The sequence below is a fragment of the Oreochromis aureus genome, linkage group 10 (assembly GCF_013358895.1).
Source record: "Oreochromis aureus strain Israel breed Guangdong linkage group 10, ZZ_aureus, whole genome shotgun sequence".
In the NCBI taxonomy this organism is placed as follows: domain Eukaryota; kingdom Metazoa; phylum Chordata; class Actinopteri; order Cichliformes; family Cichlidae; genus Oreochromis; species Oreochromis aureus.
Genome location: NC_052951.1, coordinates 14,044,432 through 14,070,212, shown reverse-complemented (window position 1 = coordinate 14,070,212; position 25,781 = coordinate 14,044,432). Strand labels below are relative to the sequence as shown.

Sequence of the window (25,781 nt, the reverse complement as noted above, 5' to 3'; positions counted from 1 at the left end):
TATAAACAGGGCAGTCGTCAGTTTGTTTAAATGTTGCAGCCATGCTCTCTATCTTGAGGTGATAGTTTAATTGTCCTTTTATCGTGATGCACTGTTGTTTGGCGCGAACTGACGTAATCCTTAGTCAAATTACCTGCTGATACACCGGGCCATAGAGCATAAACTAATTAGAGTTACCGCTGCAGCGCACGCTTTCACACGACCCGCGTTGTTCTTTAGGTTATGGCCTGTTTGGTGCCTGTCGGGCTGATTTCCACCACAACCCTTCCGCATTTTCCTGCTGCTCTCGGGCTGTGACGTGTCGTGCTGACGGCGGCCTCGGAGCTGGAGGAGCGGGGGGCTGTAGCATGACAAGATCTGGCTCGAGACGTCCTGCTTTGCTTTCAGCGGTGTTCCTGAATCAACCCCTAACCCCTCCTTCTCTTCTTCTCTCCGGCCCGCCCAAATAACACAAAATTCCCGACTGAATCCTGCCCGAGTCTGGGGGAACCAGGCGGCCTGGGAAGCCGAGGAGCGGACAGAGGCATCCCTGCAGCACGAATCTGGTACGCGGCTCGTTTTTGTGCCAAAGGCGTCCGATTTCAGAGCTGTGTTTGCATTTGTACGTGCCCGTGGCCTTTTGTTTTTTACATGCATGTTGTATTTTAATTTATTTCTTTATTTTTGCTGAGAGGCCGCAAAGGGTTGGGCCTTTTCTTTTCGGGGCCGGGGCCTCAATAGAGGCCGTAATTGGCAAATCAGGCCTATCCCGTTAGCTAGCGAGCCTCCCGAAAAAAAGGGATTGTATATTCGTCTGTCGTAGTTGGCCATCGGCATTTGTTATCGATAGCTGACAGCTGATATGCATCGCACCATTCAGCCTCAGTTTCGTCTGACACTTTGTCGTCGCCGAGGAGTGGTTTAATAAATGTTAAAATTAGCATTCGTCCAGCAGTTAAGCTAACAAAATGGCGGACGCTTGTGTGATGGAAATTGGTTGTAGAAAAGGTTTGTGTGTGTGTGGGTTCAGCCCTCCTCTCGCTAGCTGGCAGCTACAGAGCTACATAAGTGTGCACTTAACGAAAGCCTCGTTTCTTTGTATTTTTATCTTTTTGCACCTGTGTGTGTGTGTGTGTGTGTGTGTGCGTGCAATCAGCCTTTTATAAAACTGTGTTTGCACCGTGACAGTCGGGCTTTGCATGTGTAATCAGTGCTAATCTTCCTCCAGTGGTCAATTGAAGACATTGCCGTGAATCACCTCATCGGGGTTTGTGTTGTGATATAGATTTCTTGTAGTGTGTGCGATCATCCGAATTTTTTAAAATGATTTCTTTTATGTGATGTCGGTGTCTTTTGAGCACAAGTGATGCGGGGTTGTGCCGCACATCTTCCTCACACCGTTGTCATCTTTTTCCACCTGGAGGTGGGGGGATGGTACATTCAGTGGAAATTAAATGGCATCCCGGTTGCATCGTTTTCTGTTTACATCTCCGTGTCCCCTTGTGTTAGTTTCAGAGAGATATCTGTGTTTTTCTTGTCCTACATTAGCTCAACTTTACCTCCATTTTTTTGGGTGGGGAGGCGAAATGTGCCTTCGATTCTGTTAACTGTAGTGATGCGGGCATGACAATAATGCCACTGGTCATTTTAGTTTCTGTCCGTTATCGCATACACGAGCTAACAGTGTAAAGCACATTTTATTTATTATTATTTTTTAATGTTGTGGTATCCCTTTTGAAAATAGCTTAAAACCACAAAGCTGAAGTCGTGGGGTTTATGTGTGTGTGTGAATTAAAGGTCAGATAATTTGGATCTTCACAAAGAAACACTGCGTGAGCAAAGACAAGGCTGCAGCGCGATTTTAACCGGGGTTGTTCTTGATAAAGTTTGATTCAAAAGTTGGTTTATAGAGTACTGCGAGGTAACAATCAAGTCTTTGAAGCCTGGTTTGGATGCTTGACGGCTTTTAATGCTCCAAGGCAGAGCAGAGCACACTTTCTATGGGACAAAACGAGAACTGAGGTTAGTGAGTGTACACCATGTTTACAGTATCAAGCCCACAGATGCCTATACATGCCCCATTTACTGTAAAGTGAATCTTGAAAGGATACGCATTAGCTGTTATGGTGGATGCAGGAAATTGTGCAGCAAAGGCCAGTGATGGAGGAGTGTGGGTGACTGTAGAAAAGCATGGAATCAACCAAAGTGGAAAAAAGATGACTTTTAAAAGTTGATTTAATATACTTAATGCTTCTCTGTTGAGGGCTTCTGAAGCGGAGCATATCATAAAAAGTTTGAGAACCACTTTGTTAAGGCACTGCTCAAGCTACAGTACTTGTGCAATGCCAGGCCACTGGTCTGTATCATGTGAATCACGTTACAGTGATTTAACAAGTTATACTAAGTCTTTTTTTGAAAACACACTGGATGCCAGGCTCATTAGGGACTTCATGGGGTAGTGTGCAAAAGAAATGACACCAGCTTTGTTGGGCTAACATTTGGCGGTGTTGACAACGTTTGCATCAGCAGCTCGTGTGGCAACTCTGACAAATTGAAATGGATTTAAAGCAGATTTGGGGCATAAACATATGATTTTTTTTTTTAAATAAATCTTTTTTCGTTCCAGTGGCTTGAGCAGCAGCGTTTTCATCACATATCGTTGTGTGTGGTTGTGTGTCTTGAGTGACTTGCAGTGGCTGCTCTGAGTGTCATACAGAAAAGAATAACTGTACACCAGTAAAATATTGTATAAGGTGGGCAATGGTGTGTAACAGTATTACAATTTATAAGTAACCTATTATCTGCATAATTTTCTGCCTGTGCTTACTTTATACTAAGCTGTCTATCATTTGGTTTCAGCTGTCCAGTAACAAATGCAGTGCGAGGACAATGGATGAGGATGTCACCAGGCTTGCAATACATTCTGAAGAGCCTAAAATAATATTGCACGGATCGGGTAATTAGCCATGCTTATACTTACAGAGTACGTCTTGCTGGTATGAGAAGTAAAATAGTACTAGCAGGATTTCTTTCTTTTTTGTGGATGGCCAGATAACTTTAAATATTTGAATCAAAGTGTTGTTTGGAAGGAGATTATATGACCATCCACAGCAAAGTCATATTATGACCGTATGACCATTTAAATCATTATCACACAATAAACCCTTGCTCTTCACTGTTATCTGGTTAACCATGCAATCCTGCTTCTTCTAGATGAAGGTGGTGCCGGCGGGCAGGAGTTTGTTGTGGAGCTTCAAGAGACTGTGTTGGTGTCAGAAGGCGAAGGGGAAGGCATGGCGGTTCACAGGTTTGCCCCAGACGAGCTAGTGATCCAGGATGCTGTTGAGGATGTGGTTTCCGAGTATGTGCACTGCGATGAAGATGAAGATGTTGCTGTAGAAACCTGTGTGATGGCTCTGGACGGTGAGGAGGAAGGTGTTGCCATGGGAGACATCCCTGAAGATGGGCTGGACCCAGAGCAGCAGGAGGACGATGACCAAGATGGCTGTGGAGATTATCTAATGATATCCTGTAAGTTTACTAGACTGTGCTGCATTTACACTTAGCATACATGTCTTTGGTTAGTTGTATTATTATTCAAGAGTTGAATTTGAAAGTGTGGGAATTAAAAAAATGTGTCGCTTGGAGAGATGGATAATTTATATGCAATTAAAAGTTAAAGTATACCAGTAAGCAGTGGCTACTCCCCTGATCTTTTTATGAGCTGTCCTATTAACCGCAGCTTATGTTCATCTAGCATTAGTTAAACATTTCTGTGGTTTTGGTACCAAAGAGCAGAAGTAAGAACTTCTGAGCTCATAGGTACACACCCCAGTGTAGTCTAACATGAAATTAGCACAGTGATGGTACCCCTGTGAAATTAAATCAATGGGTTTTAACCATATGTAGCTTGCTCATTGTGCTGTGGCAGCCCAACTGCCATGGTGGTGGCAGATGGCTGCCCCTCCCTCAGCCTGGTTCCGTTAAAGGTTTCTTCCTGTTGAAAGGGAGTTTTTCCCTCCCGCTGTCACTCAGTGGTCGCTCATAGGGGATCGAATGATTGTTTAGCTTTTCTTATAAATAAAACTGAATTGAATGTAAATAAGTGAATCTTTCTCATTTTCAATGTGTTTTTGAATGTGTCAAGTTTTCCTTTTTATTATATATTGTACAAGTTGAAGCACTTATGTGTTTAGCTTAGTTTGCTTTAGTTAGTTTGCACATCCAGCTATATAACTGCTGCACGTGCATGTCCCTGCTGGGGAAAAAATATCACACTTATAGCCACATAATGAGATGAGGTGGTCTTTTTTTTTTTTTCTCTCTCTCTCTCCAGGCTAAATTAAAATGACAAAATAGCGGACAGACAGACTCTACAACTTCTTTCTCTTGCATAGTAGTAGTTTGCATTGAAACAAAACAAAAGATCACAGTTCGAATTTTGAAAAAAAAAAAAAAAAGACTCATTAAATCTAATTTCCCTGAGTACCCTGAGATTTGCTTTAGCCATAAATGCTATGAAGAAGTCAGTTTGAAAAGGTGGAATTGAAGTTTTGTTTTTTTTTATAAGTGATCATACTAAATCATAATAAGTTGTGATCTTTAGATTTTTAGCTTCTTAAAATATGGAGTACCTTATTTGCACTCATTTCACAGAAATATTTCCAGTATGTCATAATTTACACTGCTACCAAATCTCTGCTGGCGACTCTGTTTAACCAAGTCTGATGTGTGTCCCTTTGCTAGTGGATGAAGCTGGTAAAATGGTGTCTGAGGATGGAACAGAGGTGACAGTGGAAGGAGCTGTGGAGGACCAGGAAGTGGAGAAAGATGAGGATGGACAAGAGGTGATAAAGGTCTACATCTTCAAGGCTGATTCTGGGGAAGATGACATGGGTGAGTGGCAGTTAGCTTTCTGTTAATAAAAGAATCATGATAACAAATGATACCTGGTGAATCCTGCAGAAAGCCTTTCTATTTGGGTCTATTTTTCAGAAAGTAGAGAACTGAACTTAAGTTTCATTGTGCAGGAGAATCTGTTGACATCAGTGACGGGGACACAGAGAACGTTGCGTTAACAGAGTCTTCGGGCCATACGCTCAGAGAGAAGATGGTTTACATGTCTGTCGGGGATTCTCATCACAATCAAGGAAACCACGGTGAGTCATCTGGATGCAAGGAGCGGGGACAGCTGTCATGAAACTGAACGTCACCAGTTTTTTGGTTTTGTACCTGTTGGGCTCATCTACAGGTGGGTCCAAGGTGACTGATGAGGTTTATATGGAGGTGGTGGTAGGAGGCGAAGAGCCAGTAACTCACGACCGCTCGTATGACAGCGTGTCTCTAAGCAAGGACTTCATGCCTGTGGCCTGGGCAGCTGCTTATGGTCAGCACCCTTGTCTATTAAATTGCTATAAAAACCACACTGGAAGCCTGTGCATCAACCACGTCTCTTGGTGTCCTGGTTAAGCTTTACACGCACCGGTTTTGTTTGTTTATATGCCAAAGACGTGCCGTTTCTCTCTCAGGTGCAGAAGATAGCGAGAGCTGTGAGAACCGGAACGGTGCAGCCAGCGCGCTGCTGCATATTGACGAATCGGACGGGGTGGACGAAATCAACAGACAGCGCAACAAGACCAGGAGGCGGTCAGAGCCTCGACAAGTCCAGACAGGTGAGAACGGCGCAAATCAGACACAGACTTCTCAGGCTTCTTTGGATAAAAATGAGGATTTGTCTCGCCTTTGTAGGACTGAATAGCAGAAGAGATGATGAAAGCAGTGGTTCTATCATTTTCAGTAACAATTAATTGTGAGATATAATAGTGAGTTTTTCACACCAGTGCTCTTTTTTGTTTTTTGTTTGTTTATTTTACTTAAAAAAAACAAAACAAAACAGTGTGGTATGACTAAACGTGATTGTCATTTTCACATTGTTGGCTGTGCATATTTCTACAGTTTGTACAGCACCATCCAAACCAGTTCAGCGTTTTAGAAGCAACAACTTGTTCTGCTCTTGTTTAATAGTTGTTGACAAGCAGCTTCTGTGTGCATTACCGCCCACTCCTGGCAGTTGTAACACATTACATCCTAAAAGGCAATTCTGAGAAAAACTGAGAAAATATGTAATTTGTACAAAAAATAACCGCTTTATTTATTTATTTATTTATTTATTCTAAAATATTCCCTGTTCATATTTGGCATTAGCACTCAATATAATACATAATGATTTTTTTTTTTTTTCTATTGGTTGGTACAGTTTAAAAAGGCTCATTGTTTATGATTTGCCTTCTAGCGGCAGTTAACTAGTTTATCCGGTTTATTGTACAGATGGGCTGTTTTGATGACACTCTTTATTTAAATATGATTGTCTCTGAGCAGTAAAAGCTGGTTGACATTGAATTCAGATTTTATTTGTACACTAAGCTTGATTAAAAGAAAACAATTACTGTGTGCTGCTACTTTTGTTGCTTTGATTTTCAGTTCAGTTCATATTCGATGTTGTACAGCTAAACATTTAATTGATATTTATAATTTCACCAGTATTGAAATATTTGATGATAAATACTGCTCTTCAAAAAAAAAAAAGCTTCTGTTTATGAAGGAAATGACCATCGATGTGATCATTTCCTTCTCCTTTAAAAAAAAAAAAAAAAATTCTAATTTTTTTTCTTCTCTTTCTCTCCAGCCATTATCATCGGTCCATATGGTCAGCCCCTCACCGTTTACCCCTGCATGCTCTGTGGTAAGAAGTTCAAATCACGAGGCTTCTTGAAACGCCACACCAAGAATCATCACCAGGATGTTCTGACCAGGAAAAAGTACCAATGCACAGACTGTGATTTTACCACCAACAAGAAAGCCAGCCTCCACAATCATATGGAGGTGCATGCTCTGAGCAGCAAGGCCCCTTTCGAGTGTGAAATGTGTGGCAAGGAGTTCCACCAGCAGGCGGCACTATTTTCTCACAGACTGCAGCACCACCACCGGGAGCCCAAGAGCCAGCCACCTCCACCACCCACCAAGATGCATAAATGCAAGTTCTGTGACTATGAAACTGCCGAGCAAGGGCTGCTCAATCGACACTTATTGGCAGTTCACAGCAAAAGCTTCCCCCACATCTGTGTGGAATGTGGCAAAGGCTTTCGACATCCGTCGGAGTTAAAGAAACACATGCGCACTCACACCGGCGAGAAGCCTTACTCCTGCCTGTACTGCGACTATAAGTCGGCCGATTCCTCTAATCTCAAAACGCACATCAAGACTAAGCATAGCAAAGAGATGCCATACAAATGTGAGCGCTGTTTCCAGACGTTCGCAGAGGAGGAGGAGTTAATGCAGCACGGATTAACGCACGAGGAGAATAAGACCCACCATTGTGCCCACTGTGATCACAAAAGTTCCAACTCCAGTGACCTGAAGCGTCACATCATATCTGTTCATACCAAGGACTATCCCCACAAATGCGCCGTTTGTGGGAAAGGCTTCCACCGGCCGTCTGAACTGAAGAAGCACTCGGTATCCCACCGTACTAAGAAACTCCATCAGTGCCGGCACTGCAACTTTAAAATCGCAGACCCCTTTGTTCTCAGTCGCCACATCTTGTCAGTCCACACAAAGGAGCAACAGGCCTCACCTGAAAAGAGTGAGACCAAGAGGACAGAAACGCACGCTCCTGCTGTGACGCCGAAAAAGTCCGGGCCCAGCGGGTCGAGCGGCTCTGGTCCGCCGGCAAGAGTTAGCGCGGCCAGCTTAGCCAGCAGCGTGACTGTAGTTATTGGCAAAGGACAAAAAGAAAGGCGGATTTACCAGTGCCAGTACTGCGACTACAGCACCGGCGACGCGTCGGGTTTCAAACGCCACGTGATTTCCATTCACACAAAGGACTACCCGCACCGCTGCGAGATCTGTTCGAAAGGCTTCCGACGACCCTCGGAGAAGAACCAGCATATCATGCGTCACCACAAAGACGTGGTGCAGGCAGAGTGACTCTGACCGAGCCAAATACTGTGCCACAGCAAAGAACAATGTTGAAGCATCCGTCAGACCCCGACCACCGCGCCCTCGGCACGTCGCCATTCACATTGAAGTAGTGCGGAGTGTGTGCTCCACTCGGTCCATTCTGTTGTTTTGCTCTTTTTAAATCCTCGGCCTACTGTTTGTTCAGATATGTATACACGTGTACATAACATTAATGCTCTGTCAGAGTTAGCAAACCAAGCCCCTCTGTAGACTCGCACTTTTAACTGCATGTCCCTTGCTGGTGACAGTGTGCATGGCAGATTGTGCAGATGTCTCTTTGTAGATACACTTTTTTTTTTTTTGTTGTTTTTTTTGTTGTTTTTTTTAACTTTTGCAAATAGCAATCAGTTCTCAATCACAATGGTCCTAATTATTTGTCTTAAAAACAGATGTGTAATTTTAAAAATGTTTGCATCATTTTCTTAAAATGTACTTAACAGCAGTTTGGATTAACAACCTGTTTCCAGTAGCACTTGGTAAAAGCGTGTGTGTGCGTGTGCGTGCGTGTGTGAGAGCGGGAGAGAGAGAGAGAAACAGAGGGAGCTTGAGGGACAAAAAAGCAGCCGTTGTGCTTCCTTTGCTCTGACCCGACCACTTTGTAACATAATGCTTCTTGGTGCGTTGACTAAACTCACAAATACAGGCAGAGGGGGAGTCACTCTGAGCTTTGTCGGCAGGGGGGTTATGATCATTGATTTGCTACAAAAACACAGTGAGAAACTGGATGCATCATGTTGGTGAATAAGGTTTCACACGTGCACACAAATCGCAATGCTGTCACTTGCCCTCAATGCTTGGTTATCAAATGTCCAATATTTCTGTTACAAGTCCAAAAGCATACTGTACGTTGTTCAGAACAAGTGCCCAAAGCTGTAGAGATGACACCCTCACTAACAGTATTTTTTTATTTATTTTTTTAACCCATTAATGCTATCTCAGAAGTTAATTTGACATGACTTTTTCACCCCCCCCCCCTTTTTTTTTTTTTTTTTGTATTTGTGAAGAGAGGAAAATGTTTCCTCCTCAATTTCTTTTGAAAACTGATGAACTGTTCATACAAATGATTTTGTTTGTATCGATTGACATATCTTTTAAATCACTGAAAAAGCGTAATCTGCAAGTATCAGTATGCTACCAATGTTAGACTGGGTTATAAAAAGTATGCCAGATCAGTGTCCTAATATAAGTGTCTGGTCTAAATGAGAGTTGAACAGTATATCTGGTGCTGCTGTTATAAAACTGAACTCTTTGATTTCTCCTACACAGATGTACTTTTGCCTGTAGAAAGGGAAACATGTATATCTTTTTAGATGCAACTTCAGAAGACAGGTGCTGGTGGTGTACATGTACTTTTGGCTTTTTACATTTTTTTTTTTTTTTCTTTTTTTGTTATCACCTGTGATTATCTGTTTTATATTTATTTCATTTACAAGTTGTTGTATAGTTAAGTGTAACTAGACTTCTATGGGACGTAAATTATTGTTTTGTATACAGATCTGTACAAAGCGTGTAGATGTAAACACTTGATTAAAAAGGAGATCTCAACTGTGTTGTTATGGATGTACTTCAACGTATTTGTTAAAAAAGATAATAAAGCAAAGTATTTTAGCTGTTTGGGAGTTTTTGTTTGCCAGCAAATAGTTGGATTCAATTCAGTTTTATTTATATGGAGTCAGATGATAACAACAGTTGCCTCAAGGCAAAAGGCCCTAGAATAACCCCAAGTTTGGCCAGGTGACGCTCAAATGGAGGGAGTAATAAGGGGATTATTTATTTATTAATTAATTTATTTTATAAAATCTGAATGTTTTGGAAGCATGATAATATTTTCAGCCAGGATGCCAGTCTCCAAGGAGAACTGCCTGAACTTCTCCTGCACCTCAGCGCTGAGGTCCACATCGTGCCCTGTAAAACCACAGATATAAATTTGCTGCAGTGAATATAACTACCGAATGCAAGTGTAGAATTAGACATTTTGACTTTTTCATGCAATCTGCTAACAACAAAGCTTTCACTGCCCCCGTTGTTGATGGAGTAAGTCAGGTAGCACTGATCATACTTGGCCATGCACAAGTCAGAGTATCCACAGACTTTCAATAATAAAGCCAAGTAGATGATGTTAAAATAGGTCAAATAGTGCATTCATAATCAGTTGTATGCGTCAACTATGTGGACACATGAAGGAAAGTTGTGTAACATGTACCATAAGAGCTTCAAAGACACCGTCTTATTAGTCATTACACATCTCCTTTTAAACATTTAAACCGTTCTCCGTCTCTGTCCTCTCACAGCTTGGAGAACCAACTCCAGGCCCCACACCAGCAGCTGCGTAACAATGGCTGTGCCCATCAAAACAAAGTCTCTGAAGCTGAGAAACCACAGGTCACTACTGGTGACTCCAATCGGGTTACCTGCCAGGAAAGAAAAGCGTCTGGACTTCTTTAGGTTGCTTGAAGACGTTTCACCTCTCATCCGAGAGGCTTCTTCAGTTCTAGGGTCAAATGGTGGACAGTCCCAGATTTAAACCTTGTGGGAGTATCCCCCCAAAGAGGGACGAAGGACCCCCTGATGATCCTCTACCTAATCACATGAGCCAAGGTGTGAAAACGGGTGTGGGTCACAACCAGCCAGGGTTTCGGGTAAGCTCCTTGTGAAACCTAGCCCCACCCTATCATGTGATTTCCTGAGGTCAGATGGCCCAGGGTGTGAGCCCACCCTAGGTTTCACAAGGAGCTCATGGATGATGCTTTTTTTTGTTGGTTTAAAGATAATGAATAAAACAGTACTCTACAGACATCTTAAACCACCCCTCAAGTTTATATATTTTGTTATATAAATAAATACGGTATATAAGACAAAAACTGAGTTTATACGATACTAAGGAGCTTGAAAGTCAGTCCACCTTTATTATTCATCACAGCCTGAAGTCTCTTAGTCAAGCTTTTGTGTACTTTCTGTAAGGATGTATTCAGGAACAGTTCTTTGGATGTTGGTTGCCTTTTTTTCCAGTCTCTGTTAAGATGTTTCAGTAATGTTGAGGTCTGGGCTCTGGGAGGCCAATCCATGACTGAAGTCCTGTGATGCTTTTACTGCATTAGCAGTTTGTCATAGTGAAACATGAAGCCACTGCTGATCAGACATTTGCGTAGTGGATCAACTACTGATGGTACTTTCCTGAATTCCATACTTACAGTATGTTTGCAACACTAATGAGTATTGGTCCTGATTTTCAGTCCAGTTCCTGTGTAATGTGACATACGCCAGTCTCCCTTTTCCCCTTCCTTAAGAATAGATACAGCCATCCTTGCATTGAGACTGTTTCTGATGAGGCTTCTGTGAGCAGTAGATGGATCTCTCAGGTGGTCTAATCTTCCTATTTCTTAAGGACATGACTTACAGATACTGTTCATCTGCTGTAGCTCTTTAACCCTTCAACTTCTTTTGTTTTCCATCTCTCAATTTTCTCATTTATTTAAGGTCACACTGCACAGCAAATGCAAAGCCAACACTGTTATATAATGGAGCTGAATCTGTAATACAGTTTGATTTAAGCCAATCTAAGCGATTAAATGAATACAGTAGCCATAAAAATGTCAAGCAGAAAATTATAATAATGAAGCCATTTTCTCTTAAAGCTGAGGTTAGATGTTAGAAACCACCAGGGAGCAGAGCACAGCTCCCAGCAGAGTGGCAAGTAAATTCGTATCTGCTGATGATGAGTAAAGAAATGGTGGAGGAGATCGTGGATGAAGACCTGGAAGTGTGTTGACAGCTGTGGTTGGCTCCTTTTATATAGCAGAGTGAGGTTGTGTTTGCACATTACTATAAAACCATGTTCACTATATAGCTTAGCTGCAGACATTAACATTATTTTTTAGCTGCTTTAGCTGTTATTCCAGACATTATTCCAAGATCCTCAACACTAGCCTTGTAGTCCAACCATATAAAGACAATAAATAAATAGTTGTGTTTGTAACATTTCATGAATATGAATCACTCCAGATTACTTTAAAAATCATTGTAAACTAAATTGGAATAAATTAGTGTTTATAGATAGTTTTGTCTCAGCTGTTCGTACACAGTGTTTGAGTTCTCTTCAGATTTCCATTGTCTCAGATGTGATGAACAATCAATACCTGTACTTCTTTTGTAAGCATTTTGTTAGACCAGGTTTCCCTCATTTAAAAAAATAATCTCTGATATGATGTTTAAGATATAGAAATGCTTATTATGGGATCACTCGATGGCATTGAAAAGAGAGATTCACACAGGTAACGTGCAGGTCATCCAGTAACGAGGTTTATCTTCTCACCTCCAGTTTTCTTTGTGACACTCTCCATGTACTGTCCAGATAAGGGTGCGCACGGTTCTGCATGATCTTCTAAATTAGAAAGAGCAATTCACAACAACACTCATCACAAACCAAACATCGCTCCACCGAGCATGAAGCCATCACTGGAATTTACCGATAATCTAAAGTGAGAAGCAGGCCAGACTCACATTTGGGAATAACTAATTTTGTCTCAGTTTGAACCTTGTGATTAAACCTCTTGGCTTATTAGAGAATAATTACTGATAAAGTAAAGAACTACAGCATCTCTTGTATGAATCAAACAACGATAGTTCAGCTTAATTTTCCTCTTAATTTTGCCGAACCTCAGTGGTGGTATCATGGATAGAAATGACTCCAAATCTAAAAATAGAGAATTTAACCAGAGAAGTACACAAGCAGACACTGTTGACTTAATTTCTTTATCTGCAGCTGGACTTTAGTCTGAATTACACTGAAACTGGCAATTTTATTTACTTTTACCATTTTTTAAAAGCTATTAGGCTGCTTTGTGGCCCATTTAATACTAAACTAAGATACTTTCAGTGTGAATCACTTGCAGAAACACAGGCTGGATTTAACGTGGCCTGCAGAACTTTAAAGTCCCCGTCTCAAAGTCAGTCTAAACATGCTAACAGATCTTTGTTTTTTCCCTCCAGTTCTCATTACTTTGATGTAATTATAGAAATATTAAAGAAGCAGGCAATCTTTGTTATTTTAGTTCTATAATTACATAACATTGTCAACATTAAAAATAAATAAGATAATAAAGCACTTTTGATGTCTGCCTTTTTATTTTCCCAGCAGCACTCAGGTTGGTTCTCAGTCACATTTACATAATAGACTTTAAGGTCTTCAGGCAGCATCAGCAGCTTGACACTCATCTGAGGAAGGAAGATTTGAAAGGTGGTCAGTGCACAACATCCATCTTGATTGCATTAACAATTTTATGTAAGACATTGTATTTATTTGTATTTATATATTTTTTAAATTTTACTTAAGCAGTACCACTTTTGGGAAGGATGAAAATATTTTCAGGAAGGACGCCAGTCTGCAAGGAGAACTGCTTGAATTTCTCCTGCACCTCAGCGCTGAGGTCCACACTGCGCCCTGTGAAAACACTAGATGTTTCAGCTAAACCTTTCAAAACAGATTTGTCAGAGTGTGAAATTATGAATAAATAGGACTTTACTGTATATTTTGTTAACAAAAAAGGTTTCATTTCCCTTGGTGTTGATGGAGTAAGTCAGGGTGTATTCATCATACTTCACATCAACAATGAGCAACTGGCTCAAGTGCCCAAAGCCTGACAAAGAGATATAATTGAATAGATGAAAATACTAAAAGGTTAAACCAATAATATCTTTCTCTCTGTGTGGGTGAACTCACTCCGACTTATGTGTCTGAACTTTCCAGGCACATCGGTCTTATTGGTCACTTTTTCCATTTTCCGACATGTGCCATTATAGCTGAAAAGACATGACAGAAACATGATTGATCTTCATTTTAAATGATTTATTTATATGTAAACGCCCCTTCTCTCTGCCTGTACACTCACACTTACACACTGGTGTATGACAAATCCAAATTCCCATTGGGTAGTGGGGTAATCACATACGTGCCCATTTTCATTGTCTTTATGATTGATAATCCGCTCAGCATTCGTGGCAAGTCCAATGTGATGCCACTTACCAGCAATCTGAGGGCACACACGAGGAAAGCAGCAGGAAATTATGCAGAAACACAAGAACAGCTTTATAAAAAGCATTGTTTTAAAACTCCTTACTTAAGACTACCTGATGAACTTTACATAATTGCATATTAATTATTACACTGGCATTTGTAACCAGTTCTGCATTGAAACAGTTTAGAACCTCTTGTGTTGTTTTTACAGTGTGCTCTGAGTCACTATTTATTTGAAATGTAAAGTGCTGTCCAGTTTTGCGGTGACTACTGAAGGTGGCTGCAGTAAAGGCCTAGCAGAGAATCTGAAGGGAGGAAACACGGCATTGGGCGATGTCCATGAATTCTGTAGTTCAGAATTTCACCCAAGCAATATAATCAGTTGTTAAAAAATGCCACATTATGTGCAAAAATTGCTGTAATTAATGATTAGTTAATTAATAGAGTTGTTTACACATTTGCCTAACAAGTGGAAGCTCACCAGCTGAATCTCAGGAGGAGATAAAAAATCTCTTTGGGGTTGTGTCAGAAATGGTATCAGGCCTAAAAATCCATCAAACATGAGGCCCCGTGAGTAACGGTGCAGCTGAATGTAGCCGGCAAGCAGTTAAAGCAATTATTTTGTTAAATCCCTTCAATTAAAGCTCAAATTCTGCAGTTCAAAGACGTCTTGATTGTTTGACTTTGTACAGAGACACAGGTACAACAAAGTTCATTGTCCAAATACTTATGGGAGAAACACTTGTAGTATATTACACAATATAATCTGATGAACTTGAAAATGTACTGAAGCACGCTTTCCTGCAACCCTAAGTTGGACATGTGGTTATGAAAATAGATGGGTGATAAATAAAAATGATTATCGATGACTCTTACTGTCTGTAAGTCAAAATCTGTCTGAGGTAGGATTTCAGAAGAAGAAACCATGAGGGAGCACAGCACCACTTCCAGAAGGGTGAGAAGTGAAGCCATGGCTGCTGATGAGTGAAATGATGATGGAGGAGAACACAGATGAAGATCTGGAAGTTGCTGCCTCTTTATATAGTAGACACTGAAATTACCTTTTCCCTCCCAGCCAGCACGGACACACACACTAAAAAAACACTTACACAAACCCCCGGTTCTGGGATGGATTCAAAAACATGTCAATTCGGTAAACAAATGGACAATTTTGCAACCTCAAAGTTTAATCCTACAAGGGCAGAATTATGTCCACTGTGTGAGAGGTAAACGTAAGACAGTTAGCAAGAGAAACATTCAAAGAAATAATTTAAATAACACAAACTTAGTAGTTGGGGTGTAGATCATAAGATATCAGCGATGTGACGATTAAATTTAATTAAAAAACAAACAAACAAAAAACCCCAATAAAAAAGGCTTTTTGCTCCAAAAGGATAAACAAAGCAGGTTCAGATTAACCTGTCGGCACCTGCTGGCATGCAGAGTAACACGTAACAAAAATACATGCCCACACGACAGACGTGGTAACCTGAAATTGTTTCACTGGAAACTGTCGTTTCTCTTTTATAGGTTTAAACTTATAACTTATAACGTTTCTTCATTTGTTTGCAAGCTTTTTGAAATCCTCACTTAAACCCAAACAGCTTATTATCTGTGCAGACTTTAGTTCCCTCAGAGTAAACAAGAGAGCTTTGATCACAATGATTTTTTTTCAAATTTCATTCACTAGCAATTTTTTCAATGTCACATGATCTCAATCAGCAGATTGAACATGATAGTAAAGCACTAGTTAACACATGAAATAGATATTGGTCACTCATATCAACTGAAAGATTGCAAGACAAGTAAATGTACTATAAAAGCAGGAGAAGGCTTATTAAAAAGGTCTGGAAATGAAAATGTTTCATTATTTGCTGTTTCATAGATCATTGTCAGCCCTGTTGTTGTTTCTAAAAGCACTTTAAAAATAAAGTGGCATGGTATGGTAAAATTGAACTTGGTGTTTTGCCAATGTGAACAAAAAGTCCTTAATTTTAGCATAAAAGCTTCAGTTAACCTTTTCTATGACAGTTACTTTGGTATTTGTATTAATGCCAGAACAACTAGATTACTAAATTCCATCCAAGAGTATGTGCTGTGTGGTTAACTTTGTAACCTTTTGTACACAGTGGACAGTGGTGCCAATCCACCTGTTAGCTAGTTTATGATACTGGTTAGGGACGTGATCTGTGAGGATAAGGAGCATTTGGTTCTTTAAGGACACATCAGGTACTTGTAAGAAACTTTCTTTCAGTTTCTTTTCTCCACTGTGCAGTTTAAAACCATGACACCACGAAGAGACTGATTAGTCAGTCACCATGTAAAGACTCCTCCCGCATCCTTTGCTTGCCAGTATAAATAGACCTTTGGTCCTGGAAAACAAATATATAAAAGTTATGTTGTACAAGAAATGCATTTTATCTCACTAGTAAATGAAAGAAAATCTCTATATTTTTTTTTTTATCTGTCTGCCCGTCTGATCAGCAGTTCATCTGATCTACTTCAGACTTGGTCGCTGTTTCGTTTGGGACTAGTCCTGTGTGCTGTGTTCAGTAGGCTGTTTGGATGAGGTGCTGTTTAACTGTGTCTTTCTTCTCCCAATTGTAGACCCCTGTTGCTTATTTTTTCAGGAGGAAAACACGAACACAGTGTACAGTTGAGTCTTAATAGCTTACTTACAAATGGGCTCGTCAGGCACTCTTCTTGGCTGCAGTGGTTATTATTATATTTACATGCTTCCAGCTCCCGTGTTTGCTCCGTGACAGCTCGGACTTTTCCTTTCTCTCCCTCCCTCGCTCACAGACACATAACATGTATGGTAGTCCATTCTCGCTGCGGCACGGACTACACTGCCCATGAGGCTACATTCTTTAGGGCCATGCCTGTAGCATTCTGCCTATTAGCTTAGCACAACAACAACAACAACAAAAGCGCTCTCTCACCCAGGAAACACGCAGAGAGAGAGCGCGTCACCCTGTAACCATGGCAACCGCAACGCTGCCGCCTGGAACAACAGAACATAGCTGTCAAACAAACCCAAACAGTCCTGACCCGCGACAATATGAAACAGGAAAGTACCGCCGTGTAATCCATTTATTTCAACAAAGTAACTGTATTCTGAATACCACCTTTTTAAACGGCAACTGTAACAGAATACAGTTACTCATATTTTGTATTCTAAATACCTAACGGCGGTACATGTATTCCGTTACTCCCCAACACTGTGTTTGACTGAGGAGGAATAAAGTAGTCGTGGTAAGCCAATCAAATGACCACAGTAAGATGACAAAGCAACAAGGTGATATATACCAGTTTTTAAATTGTGTTGACAGGCCACGTAAAACCAGAGTCATGATAAACAATATATACATTGTGCTTTTTCCTGAATAGTTTCGCCACGTTTACTGTATAAGGACAGCGCTAGCAAGTACTCTCTGCTTATGACCCCCCCAAAAAAAACAAAACAAAAAAAAGCCTTTTCGTGTTGGTTGAAAAATGCACCATGTAGACCAATCAAAAATGATATGGCAACATGACACTTGGTTGTTTAGGAAGAGGGGGAAGTTTTAGGAGTGACAGCGAGGGAGGGGGAGAGAGAGAGAGAGAGAGAGAGGGAGAGAGAGAGTTTTGAGATGTGAGACATTTGCGAGCATGTTTGGAGTGTGTAGTTAATGTGTTGTCTTGTGTAGTTAGTGTGTAATGTTGTGGATAGTTTTGTGTTGTGTGTCAGAACAATGAGGTGACTGCTGTCTCCAGGTAGAAAACAGGAGTGATACACCTGCTGCTGTCAGACCTGCAGGTATCAGACTTGTGATGTTATAGTGGACAGAAATTATTTTTTTGGAGTGGCACAAATAATTTGTGTGGCACCTTATTGAATGAAGAAGAAATAATTGTCATGTAAATAGTTTGAAAGGGTAATAAAAAAGGGGGATAAAAGGTAAATGGCTGCAAATAACTTTGTTGTTTGCAAAACTTGTGCATATGATTTTAAAATTGACAATTTATATTTGCATTTAAAGTCATGAAATATGATTCATTAAACACAACAGATGCTGGCATAAGAAGGTGACAGATGAATGTGTGTGTGCGTACAGTTTAATACTATGCAATATAGCAAATCTCCAGCTGGATAGTATTAAATAAAATTATTTTCTTTTAAACTTGAAGCTTTGAAAATCTCTCCTTTTTGCATTAGGACAGAAATTAATATGACAAAGACTCTTTTCAAAATTGTTTAGGCGAATAGAAAATATTTTAAAAGATGTATATAAAAAACATGTTGATGCAGAAACATTTATTGAAGCTTCTGAGCTGTTTGTGTAATCTTCTCCTAAAGTTCTCGGGTAGATTTGGCCTTTAGATTGGGAATTTAACATCTTGTACAAAATTGAAGACTTTTATTTAAGTTTGGTAGAATTCTATTTCAAAGAAAAACAAGATTCTCTGCTAAGTTAATGACATCACATTCTACATTCTAAGCAGATGACATCACACTCAATTTGCTCTATCAGATCAAAGGAAACTGATCAAAGGAGCAAAATACATCTTCTCAAAAGTCCATAAATAGGACCCGAGTGTGCTCTCAGTATGTCTCAGAACTGTGCGACTGTTTAGAAACACACCACGAGCCAACTTTTAGGAAAAAGATTTGAAACGTTCAGCAACGAACGCAAGTCCAAACCCTGATCGAATAGAAGAAACTTCATTCTACATTGTAAGAGCAAAGACAAGAAGTATGCAGCAAAACGTTGATCCCCAGGAAGGAACCTCATCGGCCGCTGTCCGCCCTAACACTAAAGCGAAGCAGCCAAACCCAAACCCAAGAGGGAAAAACCAGGCACCAAATGAGGTGACTCCATCTGCCAAACCAAAGGGTGAAAATAAGAATAAAAAGCAAAAAAATGCAAACCCAAACCCCAGCGCCAGAAACCCTGGACCCAATCGAGGGCTTTGGCCACATCAGCCCAATGCCCACTTTAAACCCAATAATGGGCATGGGCAGCATTGGTACAATCCACATTTACCCAATAATGGGCATGGGCAGCATTGGTACAATCCACATTTACCCAATAATGGGCATGGGCAGCATTGGTACAATCCACATTTTTTACCGAACCAAGGGCCTGTGCATCACCAGCCTGACCTTAGAACCAATGGTGGACCATCTCAACAACAGCCTAATCCTCACTTTATACCAAATGATGGCAGACGTCCATATAGTGAGACTGATGAAATAGCTGCACTGAGATTCCACCTGAAGGAGGCTCGGCACATGTGGAAAACCAATCTTTACAAAATGTCAGCTGCACACCACAGAGCTACTGCGGCTAAGACACAGAATGATTGGCTTCACATGCAGCTAAAGTGCTGCAGAGAAAATGCTGAAAAAACCATTCTTGAGCTCCAAAAACAACTGGAACAGGCTCGCAGAAACAGACCCGAGGAGAACTCCACCCCTGAGGTGAGTGAGGCTCCTGTTCAAGACAGCAACACAGCTGTCACAGCTGCAGAGCTGAGTGTGGACGCTTCAACACAAACTACAGAAGCTCCACACACAGACTCTACAGAGGTGAAAACTGTTCGAGAAGCTGAGTTGGAGGTCCAGTGTAAAAAACAGCAGGAAGAGATCGAACAACTCCGCGAGCAGCTCCTCAAAACACAGAAAAATCTAGAAGAGGAAGTTGCAAAACGTAAAGAACAGGAAGAAAGAGCCTCCTGTGAGTTTGTCAAGCTCAAAGCCAAACTCTTCGTCAGTGAGGCTCTTCATGACAAAAATGATTTGGAGGTGCAAAACTTAAAAGACGAGCTGGAGAAAACCAAAGCTTTCTACCTGGAAATCGTAACGAGGAAAAACCAGGAGAACGCAACAATCCAAAAACAACTCAGGCAAACAGAAGATGAAAAGAACATACTTCAGGAGTCTTTGCAGTCTCTGCAGGAGACAAGAAAAAAGGAGGTAACTGAGTACAACGTTGCCAAGCAAGATCATTCTCCAGCCCAAAAAGAGACAATGCAGTCAAGTTCCGACAAAGAGGCCACTGTTAACAAAGCAGAAAATTCTCCAGCCCAAGTCGAGACACTCCAGGAGAATAAGCAAGAAAAGGAGGAGACCAGTGCTGCCAAACCAGTGCTGCCAGAAGGAAAACCAAAAAAGAAAAAGAAGCGCAACTGGTTTCTGAGACTATTCACTTAAGTGACTTCAACTCTGTCTCCTATAAAATCACAGTAATATACAACTAAATATTAACAGTTACTTCAAGTCCCTAAACATCCATTTTAAAGCTTATTTGCTTTAATATTTAGTTGTGTATAAATTTGTCATCGGCTCCACCCAACCGGTCGCGGCAGATGGCCGCCCCTCCCTGAGCCTGGTTCTGCCGGAGGTTTCTACCTTTTTAAAGGTAGTTTTTCCTCCCCACTGTCGCCAAGTGCTTGCTCATAGGGGATTGTTGGGTTTTTTCTTTAATTCAGTTCAGTTTAATTCATTTGTATGTAAATACTGTTGAATTGAATTGAACTGAATTAAAGAAGATTTATAGGAGACAAAGTAAGTCACAGAGTGAACCAGGGTATTATAACATCTTACCCTTAAAAAATTACAATCGAGTAATCAAATAAAAAATTGGATTAACCAAAACATCTGTTGTCTGAACATTTGATTTTGTCTCTGTTAGATTTGTATTGTTTATTGCCATTTATGCTTAGAAATATTTACTCATATATGCTTAGAAGTATATAATTGATTGTGTAGTGATAGGAGGTTTGATCCTTAATAGTCTGTAACAACTCTGTGTAGCATGAAGAGGGGAGTGTGTTCACTCCTCTTCAGAGTGTTCTGGCATAGATCACACACCTCCTAGGAGAGGTCGTATCTTCTCTTGCTGATATATGGTATAACAAACACACGTATATCTGTTTAAGTGTAAGAGCCTTTTGTTCAGATGTACTGCTAGACTCCTGGCACCAGCTTTGGGGAGTCTTCACGGGGTCACATTTTGACCCCACACATATACACACACACACACACACACACACACACACACACAAGGTATTCTTTGTTCACATGTATACCTATGTAAGAGGTCATATGTTAATTAACCTATGCATATTCATGTAACCACAATAAAAGAGCAGTGTTACGGGGGAGCGGACGAGAGCAACTGGGGTCAAGTGAAGGAACTGCGCCTGTCCAGTTCTCTCCCGTGCACGTGAAACATAAAGAATGTTGCCTACTCGTGTCTTGCTTGCTGTGTAATTACATTGCCTTCAACGTTCCAGCGAATAGGGTTAAGCTATAAACCTATCAGTCTCATTTAAAACATATTAAAAGTCAAATTAGAACAATCTAACAGCAGAAATAAAAATGTTTACATGCTGCTTGAAAACATTGTTCTGTGAATGATATCCACTGTATCTGTGCTGTTGATGCCTTTTGAAAGCATTCCTAATAGCATCTATCAAGTAATATGCCTTGCTCAATGGTTCATGGAAGTATTAACAGTTTTGGTAACTGGCTTTGTAAAGTGAAATTCTACAGCCTTATACTAGTAAACGCTTGTGCTACACGCGGAAGACAGGTATAGTCAGCTCAGTATCCAGTGGAAAGTTTTCGCTTTGGCATCCACAGATGCAACAGCTCATAACAAAATGGTGCAAACAGAGGTGAATCCACGTAAATATACTTTTCATATCTGAAAGTCCTGAAGAGGACAGTGTTATGTAAAAAAAGTAGGAAATTAGTTTTTGGTTGATAATTTCTTTGTTTATTGCCACAGGTTTATTGCCACAATGATTTGTGGCAATAAACCTTACACCATTGGAAAGCCTGTTTATTTCCATTTAAACTGTGACACGTTTGCAAGTAATCAGCAGCACCTGTGCGATTGACCCCCCCGGCTCCAATTCCTGGTAAACTGAAGACAGCTTCAACCATCTGTGTGTTGAATAATGTTAATGAGTCCACACCACATTTTCTTCTTAGTAACGGAGATGTAACAATAGAATTATAGAAATAATAATTATTCAGATTACTAGTTACTGAAAAAAGTAACGGCCGTTATTCCCATCACCGATAATGACACGATTATTTGCACTTCCACTACTCATAAACTAGTGTCAGTATTTAATGATCAATATCCACAAATGAAAATTGATACTAGATAAGCACAAATCTGACTGAGAACTTAAACTTCACCTTAATTTTTCTGTCTGTCCTGCTCACATCTCCAATGTTGGTACATGTTGTCATTAGCGTGTCTTCACTGTGCAAAACTGCACAGAATCAATTGTTTTGTATTTATTTTAATTTCAATCCAGGTTTGATTTTTTTCTGTTTTGTTTTGGGGGTTTTTTGTGCGCAGTACAGATTTTCTGTGCGCGGAGACCGTGTCAGCAGTGCGCGATTGCGCACACGCGCAGCTTAAAAAAAGTGCAGACAGGTGCTTTATCTTTAACACTTTTTATTAGCCAGCTGTAATAAAGATACAGTACATGGTACGTGGTTTTAATAGCAGGCAGATAGAAGCAAAGTGATGAATATTGTTTTGGGAGATTTAATTAATTAATTCTTAATGTTTGAAAGACCAGAGATAATAAATTAAAATGAAAACTGTTGCAGGTTATGGATGTGAAAGTGATCCTCTGTGACATGACCACTGGGACAGAAGATTGGGCAGCTGAGCACTCCTCTGAAGCAGTACAAACTACAGAATTAATTGAACTTCCATCTGCTATATAAATATGATATTAAAATAATATTAATACAAGGAATACAAACTTTTAAGTCTAATGATTTCACAAAGCTTCAAATAGCTCCATTTGCTTGCTGATTACATTGTAGATGAATGACTTTCCTTACACACTTGGAAAAATGAGACATTAAATTTAAATGAGATGTCTGTTCCCCCTGATGTAACCTAACTCTAAACTCATTTGTCCAAAAAAACGTGTTAGCTTGTGTGACTCTGAACACATCTGCTCCAAGAGTGCAGTGTATGCAGTGCAGTGTACTTCAGTTTGTTTTGCAAGAAGTTCGACAACAACACATCATCAATCTCTCGATCCAATCGACATCTATCAATTTTTAAAAAAAATTAAAAGGAAGCTTTAAAATTCCAGTTGAACAGATCCCACCGAGCAGTCCTTACCTTTAAAAATAATCCCTCTTCTTCCTCTCCTGACTGTGTTTCTTACATCTTTCTCCATCTCTGAATGATGTTATCTCATAGTCTTTTCTCTCCCTGAGTAATATTGCAAATGTACCTTTAGCAGGCACACACAAACAGTTTGTTTGCTGATATTTGTTCAGCTGTTAAGAAGGTTACATGTGTATTACTGTTAAAGTATACAATCAAGAGAGTTCACAGTCACTGGTTAACACGATGGAGAAAGAGAGAAGCAGTTTATGAGCTGAAACATACCACATCATCTGTGAGACAGGGTGGATGCTGTGTCATGACACTGTAGATGTATTCACACTATTTATTTCTTTAGTGCTTTTTAATGAAAATTTACAGATTCTGATCATAAATTTTAAATGTAATTTCACTTGTTTGTTTTTGGAACATTGCTTAAAGTTCTAACTTTAAGTGGTGTAATATCTCACCACTAGATGTCAGTAGAGTACAGACTGCAGTCAGCTGAGATCTCAGATTCAGGTTCAGAAGACTTTATTTATCGCCGGCGCCAGCCCGTTACAACGGTAAGGTTTCTCCCAAGAACATAACATGAGATGCATGTAATGACTGCCGCTCTACTCACACACCTACTAGGAGACTCCCCCAACTACTACAATAGTAGGGCAACCCCCTCCCCCCCTAGTGGTGCTATAACACAATAAGGGTTGTTACACCGTACATACAGTACACAAACATCACATTGGTAGGTAGCTGAGCAGCGACCCGGAATCGAACAATGGAAAATACACAACATCAGGAAAGACAAGGAGAAAAAAGAACAACCCCCAGACTGAGCTCCAACAGGGAGATCAGTTTGAGAACAGAAAAAAACACCTCTGCGCATAGCACATGAAAAACTCTTAATAGACCATAGAAACACATGACAAGCAACAGAGATGGGTAAAAGGTGAGAGACAGCCAGTGTAGACAGCGCATCCGAGCCTGCAGCATATGCGCTGGTACCCTTTGATCCACTGTCTGCATCGGGAGGGAATAAGGCGTTTGGAAGAGGAGGGGGGATGAGTGTATATCTGCATGTGTATATGTGTGTGTGTGTGTGTGTGTGTGTCCAGAGTTCAGCTAAAACAGTGTCCTTCGCCCTGCCAGGCTAAGTAAACAGTCTTCCAGCCAACCCAGGTGGCCTTGCGTAGGATAGGAAGAAACCATCTATGCACAGTCTGTTATCAGGGTGTTTTTGTTCAGCTCCAGCCTTGAGACCACAGCTGGCGCCGAAGTGGTAGCCGCATGAGATGATGGTGGTGTGTTGTATTACCCCTCTAAAGTGCATAATCCTAGCTATGGTGGCTGCAGGAGGACAAAAAACTCTGACTGGTTGATCCCAATGACTGTCATTGGTTGATCCATATGGAGTGCAGGCTGTCAGTCTGCTCTTTACCTGAGCTCTACGTCTATTTAATCGGAAGGAGGCTTATTAAGTTATGAAAAGAATCTGAATAGAGCTTTGTGAGTTACTGAAGGCCATTTCTTTCGAATGACAGTGATACTAAGGTGAGTTGTTGAGGATGTCCTGAACTTCTTTTGTTGGTAAGTACTGCTGTTTTTGTCGCTGTAAGCCTCTGTTAGCTGGTGTTAGTAAAACTTTCATTGTTGGACGCTTAGAAAATAAATCCTCAAATGATGTGCGGGTATCACACTGTTTACCAGAGAGAAAGTGAGATTTTTAGGAGACTCAGTGATAATGTTAGCTGGCAGAATGTTAGCTTATAACCAGCTGGTGTTGTTGTTATTAAGCCAGGTCATTGTCAGCTGTCTGGAGGATCACATGTCTAATCTTCTAACAATAAATAACTGCGACAATGTCTGGAATCGTTAATAAAGAAATTTGGGACAGTTGTAAAATTGTATAACAAAAGCAATGCTCTCTACCTAACCACCTAAAATTTAGCCTTTAGATAATATGATGTAACTGATATTGATTGTGGTCAGCAGAATTACTTTTTATTCCTGAATGTTGGAGGCACTGCCTTTCAGAGCAGAGATGTCACCCTAAAAGGATGATCACTCTGCAGGGCTGACTCAGAGAGCAAGTTTAGAATAACCAGTTAACCTAACACATCTGTCTGTGGATGTGGAAGGAAACCAGAGTACTGAGAGAGAACCTACATAAAGAAAAGGGAACAGATGGGCTGTGGATCTTTGTGCCTTTTACCACCATGCCAAGTACCAAATAATCATATAGCCCACTGTAGAGTAGCCAAATGTGGTAAAAGATATTCATTATTTTCATGTATTAGTATTAGTAATGTTGAAAGACACATGTATATTTAACAGGCCGTATCACCTTTATTATAAAATTCTGATTTGTTTTGCAGCGCTACATAGATTCTTTTTGGTCACTAAAATGCTCAAAAAGGATATTTTGGGAGCACAGGTTGCTGACCCTAGAAGTAGAACAGTTACTTCTTCAGGCACTCGTAAACGCGACCATATTTCCCCAGTCTTGGCTCACTTTGTATAGCACTTTGGTCAACCTGTGTTGTTTTTAAATGTGCTTATAGATAAACTAATTGATTGATTGATTGATTGAGTACTACAAAGTGTGTGAATGGGGGGGGGGAAGGACATTTTGG

General features: G+C 40.5%; 2 protein-coding genes across 4 annotated transcripts; both read left to right on the top strand.

Annotated features, from left to right (window-relative positions):
* Positions 1 to 347: 347 nt before the first annotated feature.
* LOC116336230 (zinc finger Y-chromosomal protein 1) lies at positions 348 to 9,612 on the top strand. Its single transcript, XM_039618602.1, has 8 exons — positions 348 to 601; positions 2,839 to 2,935; positions 3,193 to 3,510; positions 4,726 to 4,875; positions 5,010 to 5,138; positions 5,231 to 5,365; positions 5,508 to 5,651; positions 6,665 to 9,612. Exons 2-8 carry the CDS (start codon positions 2,869 to 2,871, stop codon positions 7,963 to 7,965), a joined length of 2,244 nt encoding a protein of 747 aa, XP_039474536.1. The 5' UTR covers positions 348 to 601; positions 2,839 to 2,868; the 3' UTR covers positions 7,966 to 9,612.
* Positions 9,613 to 18,494: 8,882 nt separating this feature from the next.
* LOC120442329 (vicilin-like seed storage protein At2g18540) lies at positions 18,495 to 20,415 on the top strand. Of its 3 annotated transcripts, none has more exons than XM_039618723.1 (2): positions 18,495 to 19,021; positions 19,064 to 20,415. In XM_039618723.1, the coding sequence occupies exons 1-2, from the start codon at positions 18,750 to 18,752 to the stop codon at positions 20,205 to 20,207; spliced, it is 1,416 nt and encodes a 471-aa protein (XP_039474657.1). In that variant the 5' UTR covers positions 18,495 to 18,749; the 3' UTR covers positions 20,208 to 20,415. The 3 variants fall into 3 exon arrangements, with proteins under 3 accessions (XP_039474657.1, XP_039474658.1, XP_039474659.1); XM_039618724.1 differs by having other exon boundaries at positions 18,504 to 19,038; positions 19,081 to 20,415; XM_039618725.1 differs by having other exon boundaries at positions 18,504 to 19,074; positions 19,117 to 20,415.
* Positions 20,416 to 25,781: the final 5,366 nt, after the last annotated feature.

Bases quoted from the DNA above. Each gene is read 5' to 3' on its own strand.
- LOC120442329 (XM_039618723.1), top strand. From the start codon at position 18,750: ATGCAGCAAAACGTTGATCCCCAGGAAGGAACCTCATCGGCCGCTGTC. The intron at 19,022-19,063 runs GTACAATCCACA...TGGGCAGCATTG, and splicing joins AATGGGCATGGGCAGCATTG to GTACAATCCACATTTACCCA.
- LOC116336230 (XM_039618602.1), top strand. From the start codon at position 2,869: ATGGATGAGGATGTCACCAGGCTTGCAATACATTCTGAAGAGCCTAAA. The intron at 3,511-4,725 runs GTAAGTTTACTA...TCCCTTTGCTAG, and splicing joins AGATTATCTAATGATATCCT to TGGATGAAGCTGGTAAAATG. The intron at 5,366-5,507 runs GTCAGCACCCTT...TTTCTCTCTCAG, and splicing joins GGCCTGGGCAGCTGCTTATG to GTGCAGAAGATAGCGAGAGC.